Source organism: Eleutherodactylus coqui, chromosome 1 (genome assembly GCF_035609145.1).
Source record: "Eleutherodactylus coqui strain aEleCoq1 chromosome 1, aEleCoq1.hap1, whole genome shotgun sequence".
In the NCBI taxonomy this organism is placed as follows: domain Eukaryota; kingdom Metazoa; phylum Chordata; class Amphibia; order Anura; family Eleutherodactylidae; genus Eleutherodactylus; species Eleutherodactylus coqui.
The window spans coordinates 167,866,027-167,888,712 of NC_089837.1; the positions used below are offsets into that span (position 1 = coordinate 167,866,027).

The 22,686-nt window shown below is 40.2% G+C and overlaps 1 protein-coding gene across 2 annotated transcripts in view; it reads left to right on the forward strand.

The window, feature by feature from the left end:
• Positions 1-22,686, forward strand: part of MYOM2 (myomesin 2) — a 194,098-nt gene that overhangs the window by 26,962 nt on the left and 144,450 nt on the right. Inside the window, exons 3-6 of one of the 2 annotated variants that reach the window (XM_066603582.1) lie at positions 2,391-2,510; positions 6,345-6,528; positions 10,245-10,402; positions 21,558-21,650. In XM_066603582.1, the coding sequence (XP_066459679.1) occupies positions 2,391-2,510; positions 6,345-6,528; positions 10,245-10,402; positions 21,558-21,650 (555 nt within the window). The remainder of the gene's footprint in view (positions 1-2,390; positions 2,511-6,344; positions 6,529-10,244; positions 10,403-21,557; positions 21,651-22,686) is intronic. The other variant, XM_066603590.1, reaches the window with a different exon arrangement.

Below are 22,686 nucleotides of genomic sequence, written 5' to 3' on the forward strand. Positions count from 1 at the left end.
TGAACTACAGATGGTCCCCTACTTGACAATGTTCGAGTTACGAACTTTGAAACATACAAACAAAGTTGTCTGCAGTCTGACAGGCATTCTATTGAGCCATGCCACAGGCTATCAGAAGGCCCCCAGCTGCCATGGCAGCCGCACAGCAACCCGCAATCTCATCGGTTGGGGTATTTAAATGCTGCTGTCAGCTCCGATGCTGTTGCGGGCAGGTGACGGCTGTTAGCAAAGCCAGCACCTGTGTTATATGGAGCGTGATCAACCCCCGATCCCCCTCCATCTAAACCCAAGTACGAGCATATGAACAGATGCACTTACGAACAGCCTCCTGTAACAGAAGCTGTTTGTAAGTAGGGGACTATCTATATTGTTTCTCTCTGCATTGCCAACCCTTGAGTGTTCATTACCACTTTGCACAAAACACTATGGGGCAGATTTACTAATTCAAATGGGACAGAATCCACAAATGGGGCTTTAAACTAGTATACACGCTCCGTGCACCACATTTATTATCTGTTTTAGAATCTTTTTGCACTTAGCTTTGTTGAACCAAAATGCCCCAGATTTTTTGAGCAAATAATTGGTGTAAGGCCTCCTGCACATCAGCGTGACGTAAACACATTCTCTAGAGCGTGTCGTAATTGCGTTTCTGTGCAGGTAAGTATCCTTTTTTACGCTGCCTGGCCAGCTCACATCGGCCAGTTTTGAACTGGTTCAGCAGCCTCACTAGTTGCCGGTGTTAGTAATTTACGCATGTGATTTTGTGCAGACTCCTATTGAGCCTCAGGTGTGCAAATGTGCACAAAAATAGAGCATGTTACATATTTTTTCGGCTGACGGAAATGCAGACACAAAAACACTCCATGTGACGGAACCTATTGGTCAGTATACCATTGAAATCAATGGGTTTTAATGGATGCAGTTTCCACGCCCAATTTTATGCATGCAAATCGCCTGTGTTCAGGAGCCCTAAAACATACCACAAGAGATATGGTATAATGATGACAGGAGTCTAATTTTCCTTCCCCTATTTATACTCAACAATTATTGCTCAAAATTTGCTCAAACGATGTGTTTTGAGCAATAATCGTTGCGTGTAAATGCTACTATCGGTTGCTTTTTGTCCAAACAATGATTTTTAGTTGAGTTTAAAATCCATCGTTTGGCCGGAGAGCAGATAGCAGGGACTGCAAACTGTAATTCTCCAAGGGAGTGCTGATTACATTGTTTTCAGCTGCAGTCCCACTACAGAACCAAGGGGCTGTACACAGATAACAGACCACCTGCTATTCTCTGCATACAGCTCATGGAGGCTCATTTACATGCAAATGAAGCCAATAAGCTGATAATGGGTATTAGTGCCCATTAGCAGCTTATGCAAAATGATCGCTCAAACTATCAATCATCCAATCATTTGAACGAATTTGAGCGATCATCTTTACATGTAAATGGGGCTTAACATATGCCAAATTTATCATGTAGCATGCACCGCTGTGAAAAATTTGACACATCCTCTGAATGTTCTGTCTAAGTTTAGGCAGTCTAATGATTAGAGAGCATTAGTAAATCTGCCCCTGAAGATCCGTTAGGCACTATTATTTGTGTCACCAAATTGTGCCACTTTGAAGCCTAAGAATTTTAGCCTCAGTTGAAAATCTATGATATGGGCTTCTACTTATGGCATGCCACTAAAAATATTAGTGGCCTCTTACGTTCCTATAGGTTCCTTTGGCCATCCCAGGTACCTGTGCCTACATACAACTGCTACTTCTTCCCCCCCTGTAGCTATGTCCTTGGCTTTGAGGGAGAATACCACATGTATTGGAACATGGCACATTTTTTCTTAGAGATTCCATATGAATCTGTGATAAAAAAAAAATCATATGTGTAAACCAAAGACACACAAATAGATTATGGACCAATAACAGTCTCTGGGCACTACATTACAGACCCATACAACATGGATCCATATTATATCTGCATGCATGGGCCCTAAGGCATGGGTACCACTCCAGAAATTTAATGTACACTTGAAGTAAAAATCCAAAAAAGACAAAATACAGGTTATTAAAAGAAGAGCCACAAAGATTTAAATATAATTCGGGAGAATAAAATAGTTTAAATGTAAGACTGGTACTTTTAGGTTTTAATAACAGTTTCTAGTAGCACTTTTATAATCTAGTTCAGTACAATATATTTAATGATACAGATATGTAATAATCCTGTATGTATATAACATTTAGTTATATAGTTGAACTGAATAAAAAAACTTCTAATATACTGGTATGTAGATTGTATACATTTCCTATAGTATATTTAACAGCGGTGATGTCACAGAGCTGCAGCGTGTACAGTATGTGCAACATCATCTCCTCTCTCTGTTACTACAGAAGAAGCCACTCAGCTTCTACTCAAAAAGTTTCATCAATTTCCTCTGGTTCCAGAGTAAGATGTATTTGTGGGGCTGATAGAGATGTTCAAGAATACTATGCCCCCGCATTTAAAAAAAGGTACATGCTGTTGTGTACCATGCATGAGTAGCTACAACCTGACCAATTAATGTGCCTCCATAGTTTGCTACAAATTAATATATAATAATGACATGTAACAGCCATGTCATCCCATCGCATCTCACAGGTAACGTAAGCATGTTAACATACTACAAGTCTAGCAGTAGTTATGGCATGTTCCTACTAGTTCATTGTGAGTAACTGCCTCTTTCACATGGACATTCAAAATATGACATTTTATCTAATAATGGTAGACATTTTCGATTTCAAAGAACAAACTGTTGATATAAAAGAGCATGCTTCCACATGATCCAGGCCGGTGCATTAAGGCTCGTCCATGCCAATTTTACCAACAAGTGTACTTTTATAATAAATTGTCTTGGGCGTATTCACTTTCATTAATATCTCTTCAAATTTTGCTGATGGATTCACACAGCGGTTTTGTGATTTGTGTCCAGCACAACTCGCATCAGTACATGAGCGCCTGGCTAGGTGCTGTCCAATCTGCATGGATACTGCATATTGCAAGTCCTATTTTCATCCGTGAAAACGGATGAGAAAAGGGAAATGCAGCAATTTATTTTCACACGGTGCATATAGCCCCGTGAGAAAAATCATGCATGTAAATGGCCTCATCGGCTATAATGAGGCAGCACATGACCCTAAGGGTTTTTCTATTTCAAAATGAGTATCTACTGGAAGCTGCTAAATTATGTATTCTAAGAGGGTTGGATAGAGGCAGAACCCTAATGAATATTCATGATAAGCCATATTAAGTGATACCGAGTTGAAAGTCTGGAAATAACCCTCATCCGTTATTTAAGAAAAATAACTTTAACATATTATACTATTCTGAAAATATTGGTGCAACAGCATAACAGACAGAGAAATACAGCATGTTGATGACAGATGCTCTTTAAATTTTGCGCAATCAGGGTACATGTATATTAATGTATATGCACTAGGATCATTTTAATAATTTTTATCTAATTTCTACCTTTCTGCTTTACTACACAGGTTTTTTTTCTCCTTCTGCTTCTACTGTATTTCTGACTTTATTTTTTAAAATTCTTTTTGCTTTGTTTTCCTCATGCTCATTCTTACCATTTATCCTTCCTTCCTTCCTTCCTTCCTTCCTTCCTTCCATTCCTTCCTTCCTTCCTTCGGTCCTTCCTTCCTTCCTTCCTACCTTCCGTCCATTCCTTTTTTCCTCCATACCATGTTTGTGAGAGGATCAAAAAACTGGTATCGCGGCGCCACTTCTCCTGGTGTTCCCAGTCTTGCTTCACTCGGCTACTAGTACCACCAGCACTTTGGGTCCATATCTCTCCAATCCCAAGAGTAATGTCCTTCCCTGCTGACTGATGAAGGGGTTCACCCCAAACCACATATCTTATGCCAGTTTTTAATTTTTGTAAATAAAAAGAGAAGTTTGATATTACATCCTACAACCTTTATTGGAGAGTGGTGCCACAATACAGGTTTTTTGGCCCTCACACATCTAGCTTGCCACCATAGATGGGTCCATCTGGTTGGCAGCACCTCCATTGTCTATCTACTTTTTTTGCAACACTCTCTAAGGCTTTTGGGTTCTGGATATTTATCTGAGACTCAAGCCTCTGACATCATTGCGTTTGCTCCACCCCTTTCCTTTCTTTCTTCCTGGGAGCCTTGTAAATTCAAGTGAGAGCATTACAAAGCAGTTCAACTAAGTGCAAACTTGCTATAACTGTTCACATCATATGCTTTTTAGTTAGACACTCCATGTTTAAGAATAAAAACTGCAACATGCTTTATTTCTTTATGAGTTACTTTAGTTAGTTACTGAAAATATCTATTGCTAATGTAATACCATATACTATAAATTGTACATTTATAGTAGACTAATATTATAACTTTACTATTGCATGCTATAATTGAGTTGTATTGTGTCTCAAGTTGTCATACAGCTTATGTCTCTGTTTATAATTTGTAAGGTGTTTGCTTAAATAAATTGCATGAATTGTCCTTGTGATATGTATATCATGGCGTGTTGGTCTGTTGTTCTTCTGTAAATTAAGTTTAAGACTTGCTTTGCTGAAAATGTATTCAACATGAAGTTGCATATCTATCTATCTATCTATCTATCTATCTATCTATCTATCTATGTCATATCTGTCTATCTATCTATCTCATATCTATCTATCTATCTATCTATCTATCTGTCTATCTATCTATGTCATATCTGTCTATCTATCTATCTATCTCATATCTATCTATCTATCTATCTATCTATCTATCTATCTATCTATCTATCTATCTATCTATGTCATATCTGTCTATCTATCTATCTATCTATCTATCTTCTCATTTGCATAAGGCTGGAGATATACCAATCAACCATAACATTAACACCACCTGCCTAATATTGTGTAGGTCCCTCTCATACTGCCATCTATCCAGTGAAGGCATGAACATAACAATACCTCTGAAGGAGGCCTGTGGTATCAGGCACAAGACATTTTAGTCCTTAAGATACTTTAAGTTCTACAAATTGTTAGGGGGGGCCTTCATAGATCAAACTTTGTTTTGTCCACATCCCACAGATGCCCAATTGGATTGAGATCTCTGGAGTTTGGAGGACAAGTCAACACCTTGAACTCTTTGTCATGTTCCTCAAATCATTCATGAACAGTCTTTGCATTTTGGCAGGATCTATTATCCTGCTGGTACAGGCCACTGCCATTAGGAAATGTAGTTGCTATGAAGTGATGTAGTTGGCCTGATACAATGGTTAGGTGGGTGATACATGTCAAAGTAACATCCATATGAATCCTAGGACCCAAGGTTTCACAGCAGAACATAGCCTAGAGCAGACTGTCTCCATTGGCTTGCTCTCTTTTCACAGTGCATCTTGCTGTCATCCCCTTTCCAGGTAAGCAACACACACCCAGGCATCCACTTTATGTAAAAGAAATGAGAATTCATCAGACCAGTCCACCTTATTTCATTGTTCCATGGTCCAGTTCTAACACTCAAATGCCCAGTGTAGGCACTTTCCCAAGTAGACAACTTGGTCCCAGTGGGTTAGCATGGACACTCTGACATAGCTACTTTTTATCACTTTGTACTCGCCTTTTTATCATAGCCAACATTAACATTTTAAGCAGTCTGTGCTGCTGTAGCTCTTCTCTGAAATTGGACCAGACAGGTAGCCTTTGTTCCCCATGGGTATCACTGAGTCTTGGGTGCACATGACTTTAATGCAGGTTCACCAGTTGTCCTTCATTGGACCACTTTTGGTAGGTACTAACCACTGCATATTGGAAACACCTTTAAAGACTTGTCCATTTGGAGATGCTCTGACCCACGCATCTAGACATCACAACTTAACCATTATTACAGTTGTTCAATTTGCTACACCTGCTCATTTTTCTGACTTCTCACATATCAGCTTCAAGAGTTGACTGTCAGCCTCAAGAGTTGACTGTTCACTTGCTGATCAACATGTCCCACCCTTTGACATTTTTTTTGTCATGAAATAAACCATTTCATTCACATCACCTTCAGGGGTTTTAATGGTATGGCTAATCTGTGTATCTGTGCCTTTGCCTTTGTGCTTCATTGAATCCTATTACCCTTTCCATTTTGGTGATATTTTTTTTTGCTTTAAGACTACTAACTTTATGTAACTTTTATGCTCTGTTCTGTGTGTGTTCGGTGTTCAAAAAATGTGTCGTTCAAAGCATGGAAAAACGGTAGAAGTAGAAATCTAATGAAGCCTTCTGTGAAAAAATGAGGACCATCTATTCTTTCAGTATTTTCTTTATAATGATTGCGTGTTCTATAATTTAGGACACATGAGCAAAAAACTGAACAACACTCCCAGCAGCAAGTCGAGCATAGGTCTCAGCATCAACATAGAAGCTATGACCGAAGTCTTCACTATACCACAGAGCTTGCCTTCCTGGAAGAAGACATTCGTATTGCTCGAGCCTTAGCAAGGGAGCAAATTGATAAAGTGTCTATCCAAAGAATGGTAAGGCAGTAATTGTTTTCCTCCTTTATATTATTTCTATAACTTCATCATTAAGAGTTGCATTGACACATAAACCCAACAGTGTAATATATACAGTCTTAAGATATTGCATCACTAGATTCATCATTCAAAGACAGCACTACAATTACAGTATCCTGTCTATACCGACCATGCAAATCAGTCTTGGCAATTGATTTTGTTGAATAAACAATGCTTCCCTGCAGTCATGAGCCTTATGGCCCTTTAATATGGAACGATTATCTTTCAAAAAATCATTTAGAAGAGCAAAAATGAACAATAATTATTTGGTGTAAACACAGCCAACGATGAACTTGTTCGCTTATTGTTCCTTTCATGCAAGACTGAAAATCATGGCTTGTTCATTAATTGCTCAGTTTAAATAGTAATCATTCATTCTCATTCACTTATACAGTATATGTGAACGACTGAGTGATTCAATGAGCGAATGATTTATCTATATAAACAGGCTGCACAGGCGAACAAGCAAAATCTGACATTGTTCACTCATGCAAAAGAAAAATTGTAACGTGTAAAAGGATCTTTAATATCAGCTTACACAAGGTATATTGGCTAGGATGGCCATGTACATAACGATTGTTCACAATGCAACCAGAAAAAAAATCAACTTACATAGTTCTGGGCACCCCAATTTAAAAAAGACATAGATGAACTGGAGCAAGTTCAGAGAAATCATGTCCTTTAAGGAACGGTTAAAGGATCTGGGAATGTTTAGCTTGAAAAAAGAAGACCGAGAGGAGACTTAATAGCTGTCTGCAAATGAAAAAACTAAGAAAAAACTTTCTGACAGTGAGGGTGATCAATGAGTGGAACAGGTCGCCACAGGAGGTGGTGAATTCTCCTTCAATGGAAGTGTTCAAACATAGGCTGGACAAATATCTGTCTAGGATGATTTAATGAATCCTGCACAGAGCAGAGGGTTGGACCCGATGACCTTGGAGGTCCCTTCCAACTCTACCATTCAATGATTCTAATATGCTTGAGAGATTCTAGGAGACTTCAATCCTCTTTGCTTATATAAAAAACTGCACCGGTGGCGATTGCTTTTACCCAAAACTTTTTAAACTAGATTTTAATAGGTGTATGTAGGGGAAGAATAAGCTCTCTGCAACTCTTTTCCCTATCAAAGAAAGCAAGTGCTGTCTATCACCCTTCCTATGAAACTGACCCCAGTGTCTGAAATAAGGAAATTAGATTGTGAGTCCCATTGGGTCAAGACCTATTTTGAGTGATGATAATCTTTGTGTAGTGCTGTGGAATACATTGGTGATATATAAGCAACCTAAATAATAATAGTATTATACTGTTGTCTCCAAGGAGACCATATTCATGGAATCCAAGGGGGTTGTCTGGTTACTGGACAACTCCTTTTTCTATAGGAACATCTGTGTGAAAATTATAAACATAAGTATACTTACCACTCTGCAGCTGCCAAGATCCAGTGCTGCAGCTCGCTGCGGTCCTGCTGATTCCTGTGATGTCACAGGAAATCAGGTGACTGATGCAGCCAATTAGAGATTCTCTTCACATCCTGAGTGTCATAATGCCAGGAGTTCAAGAAGTGATGCTGCAGGCTCTCATTGGCTGCAGTAGTCACATGACTTCCTGGGACATCATCTGTCACAACAAACTTTGGGACCAAAAATGGGCTGCAGCACTGAATTCCTGTGGATGCGGAGGGGTAAGTAGTAATTAATCTCTGTTTATTATTTTCTCACAGGTGATATTGAAAAAGGGTTGTTCAGTAACCGGACAACTCCTTTAATTTCCCTGGCTCTGCCTTCCCTAATTACCTGAAATGCTTGTACAGGGTTAAATTCTTGTAATAGTTATATTATAGCAAGAAGATTAAAAAGCATCTATTATAAATAAGACAAGATTTCCAAAGGTGATCTTTAACTGACACAACAAAAAAGAAAAAATGGATTCAAGTAAAGATGCAGCAAAATTTGACTTGACACTTCATATGTGAAATAAACAGCAGCACAGAACTTGTTGTCTCTTCAATAACTTTTCAATGGCTTTTGTTGTGCTAGGAGAAATTGTTGTAGTAAGTTATCATTGTTGGGCTAAATTTTGCTACGTCTGTAAGAGGGAGGAGCCAGGTTAGAGTATAGCAAAATGAAAACTGAAGTCATTATTTTGCCAATGAGCAAATCTATCAATAATATATTTAAAGTGGTATATTGTACAATATTACCTACATAAAATTTGAAAACCCATTTAAAAAGAACGTATCACCAGGTTCATGCTGCCTGAACCATGGTCTGCATAATTTCAGAACAGGCATGTACGTTGTGAGTACAGTGGTGCCTTGGGTTAAAAGTTTATTTCGTTCCGTGACAGAGCTCTTAACGCAAAACACTTGTAAGTCAAATCAATTTTCCCCATTGAAATAAATGGAAAAGCCATTAATCCATTCTGCATCACGAAGCTCTCCCACTGATTTTTAGTGGGGATGACGTTGCCCCATTGAAAGCAGTAGGACGCCGGCACCCCCACAGTTATTTTTGGGGAAGGGCTTTACATATGAGCCCTTCCCTGAAAATCATCCCTAGGTATAGTAAAAAAAAAAATATATACTCACCTGTCCGCCGCTGCCGGGGCTCAGGCGTATCTAGCCGCCGCTTGTTCTCCCTGCAATGCTCTGAAGCTTTTCAGCAGGTGGGAATTAAAAATGCAGGGAGAACAAGCGGTGGCTAGACACGCCTGAGCCCTGGCAGCGGCGGACAGGTGAGTATATATTTTTTACTACAGCTAGGGATGATTTTCAGGGACAGGTTTATATTTAAAGCCCTTCCCCGAAAATTCACAGCAGGGGTTGCCGGCAGGCAATTGCTTTCAATAGGGCCACCGACAGCAGTGACAGCCCTATTGAGAGCATGGCTCGTAACCCAAGTTTTTGCTCTTAAATTAGAGCAAAAATTCGGGATAGAGCCTGCTCTCAAGTCAAAAAGCTTGTAAGCTGAGGCACTCGTAACCCAAGGTATCACTGTATGTATATTTTATTCTGAAACGTACTTTGAAAATTCACTCCAAGCAGGACTCAGAGTCATTAGGGTTGGCTGCCAGCCTCTCCCCACCTGGCTCATCTAGATTGACAAGTCTCTCCGTCTATTTAAACAAGGAGAGATCTCTCAGTCTAGGCGACCTCATGACTCCAAGCCCCATTTGGAGTGTATTTTCAAAGTATATTTATTCTGAAATACTTTTGTATTTTAGCTCAAACTCCAAATTCAGAAATACTCTAGGGAAGAGTAAGTTCACAGTACGAAACTTGTGCCAAGGATGGTACAATTTTCTGCTGGAGAGTAATTTCAAAAAGTATTGCAAAAATATTTCAAGTTAGACCAACTCTAACATGCATTAAGTTTCCTGATACCTCTTAGCTAGTCAGAAGCACTGACATGTCTTATGTTTATACATTTCTTTTGCATTTGAAGCAGGAAGTATGGAACAAGTTTATAGAGTATCATGTGAGCCTGTTATTGCTTCTCATCTACAGATCTACTCCCTAATTTAATTCAGATGCCCTATAACACATTTTTACAAAAATAGATACTACATGAATAAGAAAAAGGGATGAAGGTGGGGGGGAAAGGGGGGGGGGAGGCTGGCAGCCGACCTTCTGTGCAGGAATAATGGACTTATTACCATCTTCACCCTGTTTTTGTCAGGTAGAGGAAAAGATGGCATTACAGAGACAAATCCATGAAGATTGTATAAGCCGTGCCCCGGATTTATTGGTGCGACTCAGATCACATACAGTTTGGGAAGGCATGCCTGTGAAGCTTTTCTTTACTGTCCAAGGATACCCAACACCTCTTGTACAATGGTGAGTAATCAAAAAATATTATCTTACTTAGCTACCATACTGTGCATAGTTTCAAACATGGTAGAATAGATTGTAGAAGTAACATGCAAGGGCCTTTTTACGCGGGATGATTGTCCCAGAGATAATTGCTCCTGCACTTGGGATTGTTGGGTGCAAAATGGCCCAAACGTTGTCCCAGTGATCATCACTCTTGTGCTTTCACACTGCAGCTATGATGGCTCCGTGAATGGAGACAGAGTGGGCATGAGATTGTTCCGGCTACCCACCTCCATTCACAGTCAACCTATGAACGACTGCCTCTTTACACAGGCTGATGGTCGTTCAGTTTTTATGTGAATATAGAACTGTGAGCAAATAAATTATCATTTGTCATTCAGTTGCTAGCAGTGTTTACACTGAATGATTATCATTCAGATTCCCCTGATCCAGTGATAATCTCAGCGATTATCCTTCCGTGTTAAAGGGCCCTAAATATGTCAATATTCTTTTTTTTTTTGAACATTCGGTTTTTATTGAAAAGTTTTTCAGATGTTTACAAAAGAAGGAAATAAACATTTGCTTATCGTTGATGTGGCATACGTTAGAAAATTTTATATAAAACATATAAATTGAAAAACTTGAAAATAATATAAGTAAAAAAGAAAAACAAAAACTTCTGGATCAGGTCATCGAAGCAAAATACTAAATTGCATTCTTAGAATAATTAAAGTAAGTAAGAAGCTGGCATATAGCTGAAGTTGCTTTGTTATCACTGTCTTTCATGTATTTCCTCTCTTTATTAGAAGCATATGTCAATATTCTATTCAACAGTCATAACTGATTATCTGATGTGTATATATCATTCATGAAAAACAATAGAGGTATATGTCAATAATGACACAATATATATGTGTCAGTGTGAGGATTTCAATATTTCTATTCAATGTTGTCTTCAATGTTTCATTTACCTTACTCAGACCATTCTGCAGGTCCCCTGTTGTCTTCTCCTAAGCCTCAGTTGAAACCACAATTGGTCCATGACAATGGGGCAAAGTAGTCACCAGACATCAGCATACAAAAACAACTACCATAGTGTACATTACATGAATACAATATGATGATGGAAAAGTACTGCCATGAGTCTCCAAAGAAATGTCATAGGAAGTATTGCTAGTAACCAGAAGTATTGTACCTATTACATTTATAGACACTATAGTCAACAATACACGGTCATTAACATATGAGGAGATATGGGACCACCATGCAAAAGATATGATGGATAGGAGCCGTAGCAGTATTTTTATTGTTTGTAGATTGCGTAAAGGTTTTTCCATGTGTATCACCACCGAGGTTCCAATAAGGATTGCGTCAGTTTTGACAGCAAGTATGTGCAGCCTGCAGAGCTATTATTGGTGTCTAAAAGCTAAAGTCAATGATGATCATACCATTATACAGGTACAACATTTTAAGAACCATGATGCTACAGTGGATATAGCCTTAGACTTTACAGGGCCACACTGGCAAAAACACATTTTTCCATCCGTGCCCACCTCATCCGATTGCCTATCACACTCTGGAGGTATTTTATATTTTCCAGCTACTTCCCTGCAACCCCTTATTTGATGCTTATCAGGCTCCATTTTGAGAGTGAGATCTTTTTACTTTCTGTTTCACATTGATCCCATGATGAATCAGCATTAGTTAAGGCCATGCCATTTTTGCCTGCTGGGAGTCATTTTATTTATCATTACCTTCTATATTCACTCAAACAAGCTACAGAGCATAAGTATACAGTCAGGAGAATGAGCTGTGATCTTCTCTATTATAACTGTGTGACAGGAGCTTTTTGACCATCATAAGTAACTGTGATAGGATTGTCTGTATCCCCCTATAGGCAGTTTCCATGATTTGGATCATGCAATAACATCACACACTGAGAATTTGACTAGAAAATAAATCCATAACCCCAAGCAGACCTGAGCTGGGTAGAACTGAGATCATATGACCAACTGAGGAGAAATAGGTCAGGAGTTTCAGATAGAAAGAAATAACTAACCAAGGTAACACTAGTTCACTTATAGATACTAGGGCCATAGCTGCATAATAAATAATGAAAACAAAAACACTGGAGTGGCCCTTAGTATTACTTATAATTTTTAATTTAATTCCCACTTCACTCTGAAGTATGTATACGAATAGGAGTTGTGGAGTAATTCAATCTTAAAGTAGCTGTCTCATCTCAATGACCTCTTATTGAAATAAAAAGGTGCACCCAACCAAACAATTTAGTATTACATGCTCTTGTCTGAGTGCATAACTGCCCTATTCCAATAAACCAAATCCTTGAAATACAACCGCCAGTGAAGCAACTGGTGACCAGTGTTATGCCCTGTGATGTTATGCATACTGATACTGCATGTGCTGTTTGACACTCATTTTATTTGCAGGTACTGTTCCTTTAATGTTGATAATGATGACTGCCAGTACAGGGTTTGGTGGACTAAACCTGTGTTCACTGTATAATAATACTGCTATGCCCCAGGCTGTGCACTACTGTGCCTCACCCTATGCAATTTAATCTTGGCTCTAGGTGCCACTGCTAGAGAATATACACTCATTGTAAAAAAAATCAAGGACCCGGAAGGAGTTGTCAGAATCCAATGAAATTTTATGAGTGATTGTAACGTTAATATAAGTGATTACAATACCAGAGCAAAATGATAATTTATTGTAAAAAAAAAACCTGAACACTTGAAGGCAGGCTCTAGTTCCCTGTTGTACCACCTCTAGTTTCGATACAAGGTATGATACAGGCAGGCATGGAGGCTCTAGTACCCTGTTGTACCGCCTCTAGCTTGGATACATGATGTGATACAGGCGGGCATGGAGGCATACAGATCCATATGGTAACTAGTGGCATATCAGTCCACATGTGCTGTAAATGAGCCTCTATAGCATGCAAACTCGTAGGCTGTCAAAGTTGTCGCCCCAGATGGTCCCATACATGTTCTATTGGTGATAAATCTGCCAAATTCCTGGAAATGGTTCCGATAGACACAGGACCCTGTAACAATGGTGTCACCTGTCTCTGGAATGCAGACAACAAAACAGTTGAAGCTGCTCGTGCGTGTTGGATCTTCCTCTCTACTGATGGTCTGTCAAGGATGTCCTGAGCCTGGCTGCCTTGTGTATGTGCCTTCAGGCATCCACTGGTCCCAATACCTAAGGCCTCCCTCACACAGGGCCTTTTCAGCAGCGTTTTCAGCCTGTTCTAAACGCTGTACAAGGCTCCCATTCATTTAAATGGGGCTGCTCACACAGGGCTGAAAACGCTGCTTTGAAAAACGCTGCGTTTTGAAAGCGCTGCATGTTCTATTCTTGGGCATTTTCAGCTGAGTCTCCCATTGAAATGAATAGGCAGCGTTTTCAGCTGGGCTGAAAAGGCAGCTGAAAACACAGCTGAAAAGGCAGCTGAAAAGGCAGCGTTTTGCAAACGCCCTGTGTGAGGGAGGCCTAACAGTCTGGTGGGCATTTGGCCAAAACGATCCACCCAGCGATCCAATAGTCCACAGTCCGCATATATTAGGAAAAGACAAGAAAAGCAGATAGCGCTCAGGGACTATCCTAAATAAATATCCATGAAAATGTAAAGCGAAAGGAAGCAGGTTACTTACTTAACCAGGGAGGTATCTGCGACCTGGTGGGATCCCCACCAAGCCCCCGTGATCCAGAAAAGTAGATATGCCTAATATAAATGTTCCAGGGTGCAGAAACACACAACTAGATGAATTCTGCTGAGTTTAATTAAAGAAGTCAACCAGTAAACAGTGTCAGTTCTGCTACACGTTTTGGTGGTTACAACATAACGGTTCCCCTTTCTCAAGCAGTAACGTGTGTGTGTCCATCATAGGGGTTTATATAGTGTACAGCCATATTACAGTCATTACCTTCATTGGTGGCAGTGGGAAAGACGGTGCTCCGGGCCCACCAGTCTTCCCGGCATGGTGGGACCAGACCGCCTACTGAAGCAGAAGTGATACAAACCCAAAACGAGCCTGCATCTTCTGGGCCAGAAGTGACATCAGCGCTCTACCAACCTGCATTTCAGCGGCCAGAACTGATATCAATGCTCCACCACTGCTGTCCAAGGACTGGAAACAGCGAATAAGCGTGGAACCCACTCGTTCAAAATTGTGTTTGCTCATTCGCCAAAATATTTGGTGAGTCTCAAATGAAATTGGGGGCATCTGAATGTAACCCTAAAAGTATATGTAGAGAATAAAAAGCCATTATGAATCATGCATTGCTAAAATGTTTTGTTTTACTCTCGGTACATAAAATCAACAAGATCTAAGCAACACACAAAATCATAAAAAGGCATTTAATCAGGAAGCAGGTATTTTACCATATATTGAGACGGAGGACATAACCAATAGTATTACAGAAGATCCTATCTGTACAGAACTAAAACCAAAAAGTGATTGTTACCCAATTCACAACAAGGGTCTTTTATAGAGATATTTTACAGCAACGCTCTGGAGGACTTTGGGAAACTCGCTAAGAGTAAAAAAAGAACCAGAACTTGAAAGAACCTAAATAAAGAACAAATGGACACCTTGAAGACTCTGGCTGAAAATACTGAGAAATGGGGAGGTTGGGGAGAATTAATCCTGGATCGTACTATGAATAAGAAGCGCCCGGGATCCTGAGTAATCATTCTTACTATAAAAAAGGGGAACCCAATAGAACTAATGAAAAAGTCGCTGTTCTTAGAAAGCCTTTATAAACAAGTGCTTGACTAAAGAAGAGAGTGACTACATGTGTATTCAGAACCTAGAGATACCATAATTTTATTTCTTACCCAAGATCCACAAATCATTATCACATCCACCAGGGAAGCCTGTTATCTCATGGATAGGATCAATAGCTAACAACCTTTCTGTCAAAGCCCTTTAATCATACATCTGTGACACAGGCCCCCTTCTTACATTATTAAAAGATTTTGAATATAAACTCTCATATATTTGGGCATCTCTTGATGTTACCTGCCTGTTTAGCAATATCCTGCATGACAAAGGCATTTAATCAATAAGGACATATCTCAATGCAGACTAGAGATGAGCGAGTATACTCGCTAAGGCACATTACTTGAGCGAGTAGTGCCTTAGCCGATTCGGGGGCCGGCACGGGTGATAGGTGAGTTGCGTTCCTTCCCGCCCCCCGCCGGCAGCCAAATCTTTAGAGACGAGCGGGGAGATACTTGGCTAAGGCACTACTCGCTCGAGTAATGTGCCTTAGCGAGTATACTCGTTCATCTCTAATGCAGACCCTTTAATGCCAGTCAGACAACAAATATTTATCCTGGATGCTATTGATTTTATCTTTCACAAAATCTATTTTACATCCAATGAAGAATTATTATTTTTAGAACATTTGATTTTTATAGCTTATCAATGATGTGGAGAACATCAGAAGAATTTTTTATCCATTTGAAAACTAAGCAGAGAGCCCTAATGCAGGGTGAAAACATCCTAACACAGACCCATTGTCTTATGAGTAAGAAATAAGGCTAATAGAACATTTGTTCATTTGCTCAAATCCCAAAGGGGAAAAAAACAGAAGTTGACAAAATAAGAAATGTATTAGATCTATTGTTAAAACACTCTGACACTATATGGCCTTTATGAGGCACTGGAAAACATTTATTAAGCAGCACATTTCTATTTTTACGTATTTAACCTTAATCAGTTTTTTTAAACAGTGACTAGAGTTTGATTGCCCCCTTCTTGTCCTTATTTTCCCCTTTATTGAGTTTTGAAATGTAACACTTAGATGACCCCTTGTATATCCTAGTGCCTACACTTTATACAGCTCACATTATTGTACTATGCTTTATACAATATTGTAATCTTATTATATTTGGATGGCTTCTCCATTTCATATATTTTATTATTTTGTCATCGGATGTATTATTATTATTTAGTTTATCTTTTTCTGTTCTGCCATGATAAGGGGTGCCCTCACCCAGTTTTATCAATACAACATATTGTTTTCTATTTATCCTTTTTCACTTAGTCCTAGTGTACTATGGAGGTAGATGTGGGAGTGGATGGTAGTATGGAAGAGCAGGATGAGTAGGTAACTACCTGTGTGACCGATAGGAGTGTTAGAGGGAAGAGAGCCAGGGAGGCTAGTCCTGAACTTGTATACCCCAACAAGTTTGCAAAATTAGCAGATGAGGGGGATGCCATTACAGGATTAGCACTGCTGCAGCATGACATGTCCTCTGATATCACTGCTGCAGCATGACATGGTCTCTGCCCACGATATCTGCTCCAGTAAGAAGGGGAATAGGTGCACAGGGTAGGCTAGACAAGTCCTGGTAGTGGAAGACTCAATTATTAGTGGGACAGACAGGGTAATCTGCGACAAAGACCGGGATCATAGAAACTAAAAACGGTACAGCAGCACAAATGACTCTTTGATCTTGAAATTTTCATGATAACAAATTCAGGCTGTGTTAACTCCAATACACAAGCGACGTTTTGGCCATGCTTTCCCTGTTTTTTTTTATTAAGCTTGTGACCAGAATCGTCAAACGATGTGTTGTCTTTCTGGTGCTCAAATTTGACACATCGCGGATTGGGTTGACAGATTACTGGGAGGGGCTGGTGAGGATCCAATGGTCATGGTACAAATTAGTACCAATGACAAAGTTAGAGGTTGGTGGAAGGTCTTTAAAAGGATTTCAAGGTAAACTTTTTGATAAAAGAATTCAAGAGGGGCCTGGATGCCTTTCTTGACTGATGCAATGTTATATGGTATAATCGTTAATAACTTTAGAAGGGTTGTTGAACCAGGGATTATTCCGATTGCCAGATTGGAGTCAGGTAGGAATCTTTTTCCCCTTAGATGGGGAAAATTGGCTTCTAACTTATAGTTTTTTTGGCTATCCTCTGGATCACCGTTGGGCAGTAGTAGGTTAAACTAGATGGACATATATCTTTTATCTGCCTATACTCGTAAGTTACCTTTTAACAACTTTTAGTGTGCCCTTTTATGTCTCTACACCATTTCTTATTTTATGTCTCTTATGCCTCAATACTATTTTTTATAACTTATTTTTATTGCTTTGTTTATTATCATTTTAATATTGCCTTTTTATGATTTTGTGTGTTGCTTATATGATGTTGATTTTATGTACCAAAAATGCAGCATTTCGCTAGTGCATGATTCATAATGACTTTTTATTCTCTACATATAATTTTCATGTAACATTCAGATGTCCCCAATTTTATTTGAGACCCACCAAATATTTGGGTGAATGAATGAACAAAATCTTGCACAAATGGGTTACACGCTCATTCACCGTTTCCAGTACTTGGACCACAGTGGTGGAGCATTGACATCAGTTCCAGCCACTGAAAGGCAGGCTAGTGAAACACTGACGTCACTTCTGGCCCAAATGATACAGGCTCATTTTGTGTTTGTGTCACTTCCGGTTTAGCTGTCGGCCTGGTCCTGCCCTGTTATTTCCAGATCTGGCACGGCATCTCTCCTGCCATTTTTGGGACATCCACCACTGGATGTGGTAATGATTGTAATATGCATATACACTAGTTATAAACTGCTACCCTGGGCACTCAAGTTTCAGCTTAAGGAAGGGGGACCCGAAACGCATTTCAGAAATGACATTGTTTACTGGGTGACTTCATAAATAAACCTTTTCTAAAGACTTCATCTAGTTATGTGTTCCTGCACTTTGGACCATTTGTATTTGCCATATCTACTTTTTGATCTGTCCCACGTACCTCCTTGGTAAAGTAAGTGACCTATTGTCATTGTTATGTTTTACATTTTCTTTTATATTTATGTACGTATCCTTGGAGTATTGGAATTTTGGACTGCTATCATTAAAGAGACCCTCTCACCTAAAGCAAGCTATAATTTTATTTTGAAGCTCACTAGCCACCCCCTATGAAACTTTAACTAATTGAGACCCATTTAATAAATGAAAAAAGGCTTCATAAATCCCTTTTATCTTTGCTGACTTTGCCATGGAAGTTGGCCAGGCACTTTCGGTTTCCATCTACAGTATGCCCTGCATCTGTGTCGCCATGACTTATGGTGCCATACAGTCACAGAATACTTTCTGACTAAAATAGTTATATTTCTTTTTTATTAATAAAGATGCAGTCAATCAATAAGCATTAATAAAGGGGTATTCCAGGCATTTTACCCCCACCAATATTGATGACCTGATCCTGTCAGACCCCCGTAGATCAGCTCATGAAATATTCTGAAGATAGGTCATCAATTCTTCAAGGGGTTAATTGCCTGGAATACCCCATTAATGCTTGTCAAGTAATTACTTAATAATTAAAGCAGTAAATAGTGCTGTTTTAGGGCTCAGTCAAATGAGTGGGGTTTTTTGCGCAGCTATGAGCACAAGAAAAAAAAACCCCAACGCATGTTCAAAGTGTGCATGACCGAAGCTCTGTGCCCACTGCTTTCAATGGGGCCGGCACTACTGCCGCCCTATTGAAAGCAATAAAAGTGAATCACTATCCCCTGCTGTGGCTGTGACAGCTGCAGCAGGGGATTCTCTGGATGCGCAACCCCCGGATGCTCTCACATCTAGGGGTTTCACCTTGTTGTCAATGGGGCCGGTGGCAGCCCCGCTGGCCCAATTGAAAATGTAAAGGGAAGATCGTAATCCTCTGCCACAGCTGTGACAGCTGGGGCAAAGGAATGCAATGTTCTCCCATTGCTTTCAAAGGGGCCAGCACTGCTGCCACCGGCCCCATTGAAAGCAATGGGTTGCAGGCAACCCTCGCAGTGATTTTCAGGGAAGGGCTTGAAATTTAAGCCCTTCCCTGAAAATCATCCCTAGCTGTATTAAAAAAAAAAAAATTAACTCACCTAGAAGCACTATGTGGCTCTTCCCCCCATACGCAGCAATCTTCATCTGTCTTCTAGTGGCCGGGGATTGAAAAATCTCCACCTCCAGAAAACACTGCTTCTGATTGGCTGAGCATTGTAACCAATCAAAAGCAGCGCTCAGCTATTGAATGACAGTTGAGCGTTGCCTGTGATTGGTCTCAGCGCTCAGCCACTTATTGAATTCAGTGAATAGCTGAGTGCTGCCATTCATTGAATTCAATGAATGGCTAAGCACTGTGACCAATCACAGGCAGCGCTTAACTGTTATTTAGTGGCTGAGTGCTGCCTCTGATTGGTCACAGCGCTTAGCCAATCAGAGGCAGCTCTTTCTGGAGGCGGGGATTTTTCAATCCCTGGCCACCAGAAGACAGATAAAGACTGTCAGGGACAGGGAGAAGAGCTGCACAGTGCTTCTAGGTGAGTTAATTTTTTTTTACTACAGCTAGGGATGATTTTCAGGGAAGGACTTATATTTAAAGCTCTTCCCCGAAAATCACTGCAGGGGTTGCCTGCATCCCATTGCTTTCAATGGCTTCCGGCGCATCAGCGACAGCCCCATTGAAAGCGATGGGAGAACATCGCGAGCCTCTAACACAACTGTCACAGCTGTGGCAGGGGATTCTTTTGTCCTCGCGGAGAGTCCCTTCATCACTGAACATTGTGACAGTGCTGTGACATTGTTCAGTGATGAGGGATTCCCAGCAAGAATTCTTTACGTGCAGCCTTGACTTCCCTGCGCACAGATGTCCTATGTTTCGCAGGTGCAAGTATTTTGCGGCTGTAAAAGACGGACATGTGAACACATCATAGGGAACCAATGGTTCTATTAGGTGCGCGCATAAAAATGCTCGTCTGACTTAGCCCTTAGTCAGAACATGAGATCTCGTGATAACTTGAGAGATCTCGTGTTTCAAGGCTGTCTGAAACCTTGGGGCATATTGGTACAGATGTGAGTCATGCTGGGAGATGAAAACCATAAGTGCCTGGCTGCAGTCAGCAAAGGTAAAAAATAGTATATAGTCTATTTTTTAAATGTTTAATGGGTCTGAATTAAAGTTATATTGGGGGGAGGGGATTAGTGAGTTTTATTGTAAAAAAATATGGGTAGCTTTAGGTGATAGGGACTCTTTAAGCCTGTGGAATAAAGTTATTTGAAGTTTATTGCTGCATGTGCCTCTTCACTATGCCATCCTTGAGTTGGCTCCCATTTTAAGGGTCAAAAGCCACACTTAGAATTGACCCTATAACTTGCTGGCTATTTATACAAATTGACAATCATATAGTACATGGATGGGCTGGGATCACCAATGTCAGCAGATTTCCACTGTAACCCATAGAGGGGGACCCAAGCATAGGGCCGCTACTTTGACATTCAAGTGCCTTAATGACAACTGTGGCTAAATGCTTCTCTAAAGGCCCATTTACACTAGCCGATGATTGCTAAAAAATCGCTAATTGGCAATCGTTTTAGCGATAATCAGTGCGTGTAAATGTGCGCCATCGTCCGCTTTTCGGGCACTGTTAGCTGATTGTTAAATTCAGTGCAACCTAAAAATCGTCCTTCACTTTTATCAGTAGTTCTCCAAGGGGAGTGCTGATAGCATTGTTTCCCGTGGAGAACAAAGGATCTGAGCACAGATAGTAGCGTTTGGGCTATTAACTGCATTCAGTGAAGGCTTCATTTGCATACCTAATTGGTATTTAAGTGGCTGAGTAACTACTTAATACTTTATGCAAAATGATCGCTCAAAGCTGTCACTCAAACTGTCACTTGAGCGATCTTTGAGCGATCATCGACCCGTGTAAACCAGCCTTAAGTCTGAAGTTATTTTAATTTAGGCTCTCTCTGGAGTGCTTTGTAGAAATGTTATTTTGCTATTGTAACCAATCAATTTCTTCATTTCTACCTCTATAATAATAAGAAATGCTTGAAAAGTAAATTGAATATTCATTTTCCAAATTAATATCCCATTTAATTTGTTTTCGCACTGTTGGAAACTCAGGACACTTACATAGTTTTATCTTTACATTCCATTTTGATAAGCATTAAAAGGTGACACTGCCTCTTGCAAACTAGCTGTTATCTATAATGAAATTGTTTGTTGCCATGCAATACAAAAGCAGCTTACTATATGCCAAACAATGTCAATGCACCCTGAGACCATGTAAAATTAGCTTGGCTGTGATTATGTTACTATTGACTTTACTAAAATGAACCTACTTTTTCCATTAGGTATAAGAATGAAACTTTGATTACTCCCGCAAGTGAACCAGGAAAGTACAGAGTTGAAAGCAGATATGGAGTAAATAGCTTGGAAATATACAGGTAAATAATGTTTTTCAGTAATTCTTTTTTTCTGCATTACGGTATATGTTATAGTTATCGCATAACTGGTATTGTAATAGAAGAAAACCTACAGAGGGAGGAAGTAATCTTATGTTAATCAGCAATTGCAAATTAGAGCTTGTCTAACAGCAAGATGAGAAGACTCCTACATCAAACTCAGCTTCTTTTAGGCCTCCCTCACACAGGGCGTTTGCAGAAACGCTGCGTTACTGCAGATTCCGCCCCGTTTCAGCAGCGCTGGCGTACTGGCATACAGGGTTCTCAAACCTGGCCTACGGCAATAGACTTGTGAATGCAGGGGAAGCCCGGATCAGCGGCAGAGACCAGCGGCCGCGACCCGGACTGCAGCGGCTAGGTGAGTATTGCTTTCTTTTTTTTCTCTACCTAGCTGGGGCAGATTTTCGGGGTAGGGCTTCTATTACAAGCCCTCACCCCGAAAATCGGCGAGTGGTTAATGCTGCCAAAAACGCGGTACCAAGTGTTGCCGCGTTTTCAGCAGTGCTAAAGCCGCTGCCCATTCATTTTAATGGGCGACGAAGGGCTGAAAACGCCCCAAAATAGAACTTGCATCGCTGTCAAAGCGCAGCGTTGGAAGGCACTGCGTTTTCAGCCCTGTGTGAGCAGCCCCATTGAAATGAATGGGAGTGTTGTACAGCGTTTAGCGCTGGGCTGAAAAGGCAGCGCTAAACACTGTATAAAACGCCCTGTGTGAGGGAGGCCTAAGTTGAATAAACTCATTTGATTCATAAAGGTTATTGGATATATTATGTACCTTATAGAATGCTACACTGGTAAAGCAAAGTTTCACATACTGTAAAGTGAACTCTTATTTGTTTCTAAATACACTGTATATATGCAAATGGCAGTGATGAAATCCAGGAGCAGAGTTAAGGCCCTTTTAGACGGGACGACTGTCGGGCAAACAATGGCTGACACTTGTCCCCGCACATACTCGCTCTCATGCTGCTGCACAGGAGCTAGTATCGCTGGCTCTCTCCTCGCGCTCCCCCGCCCC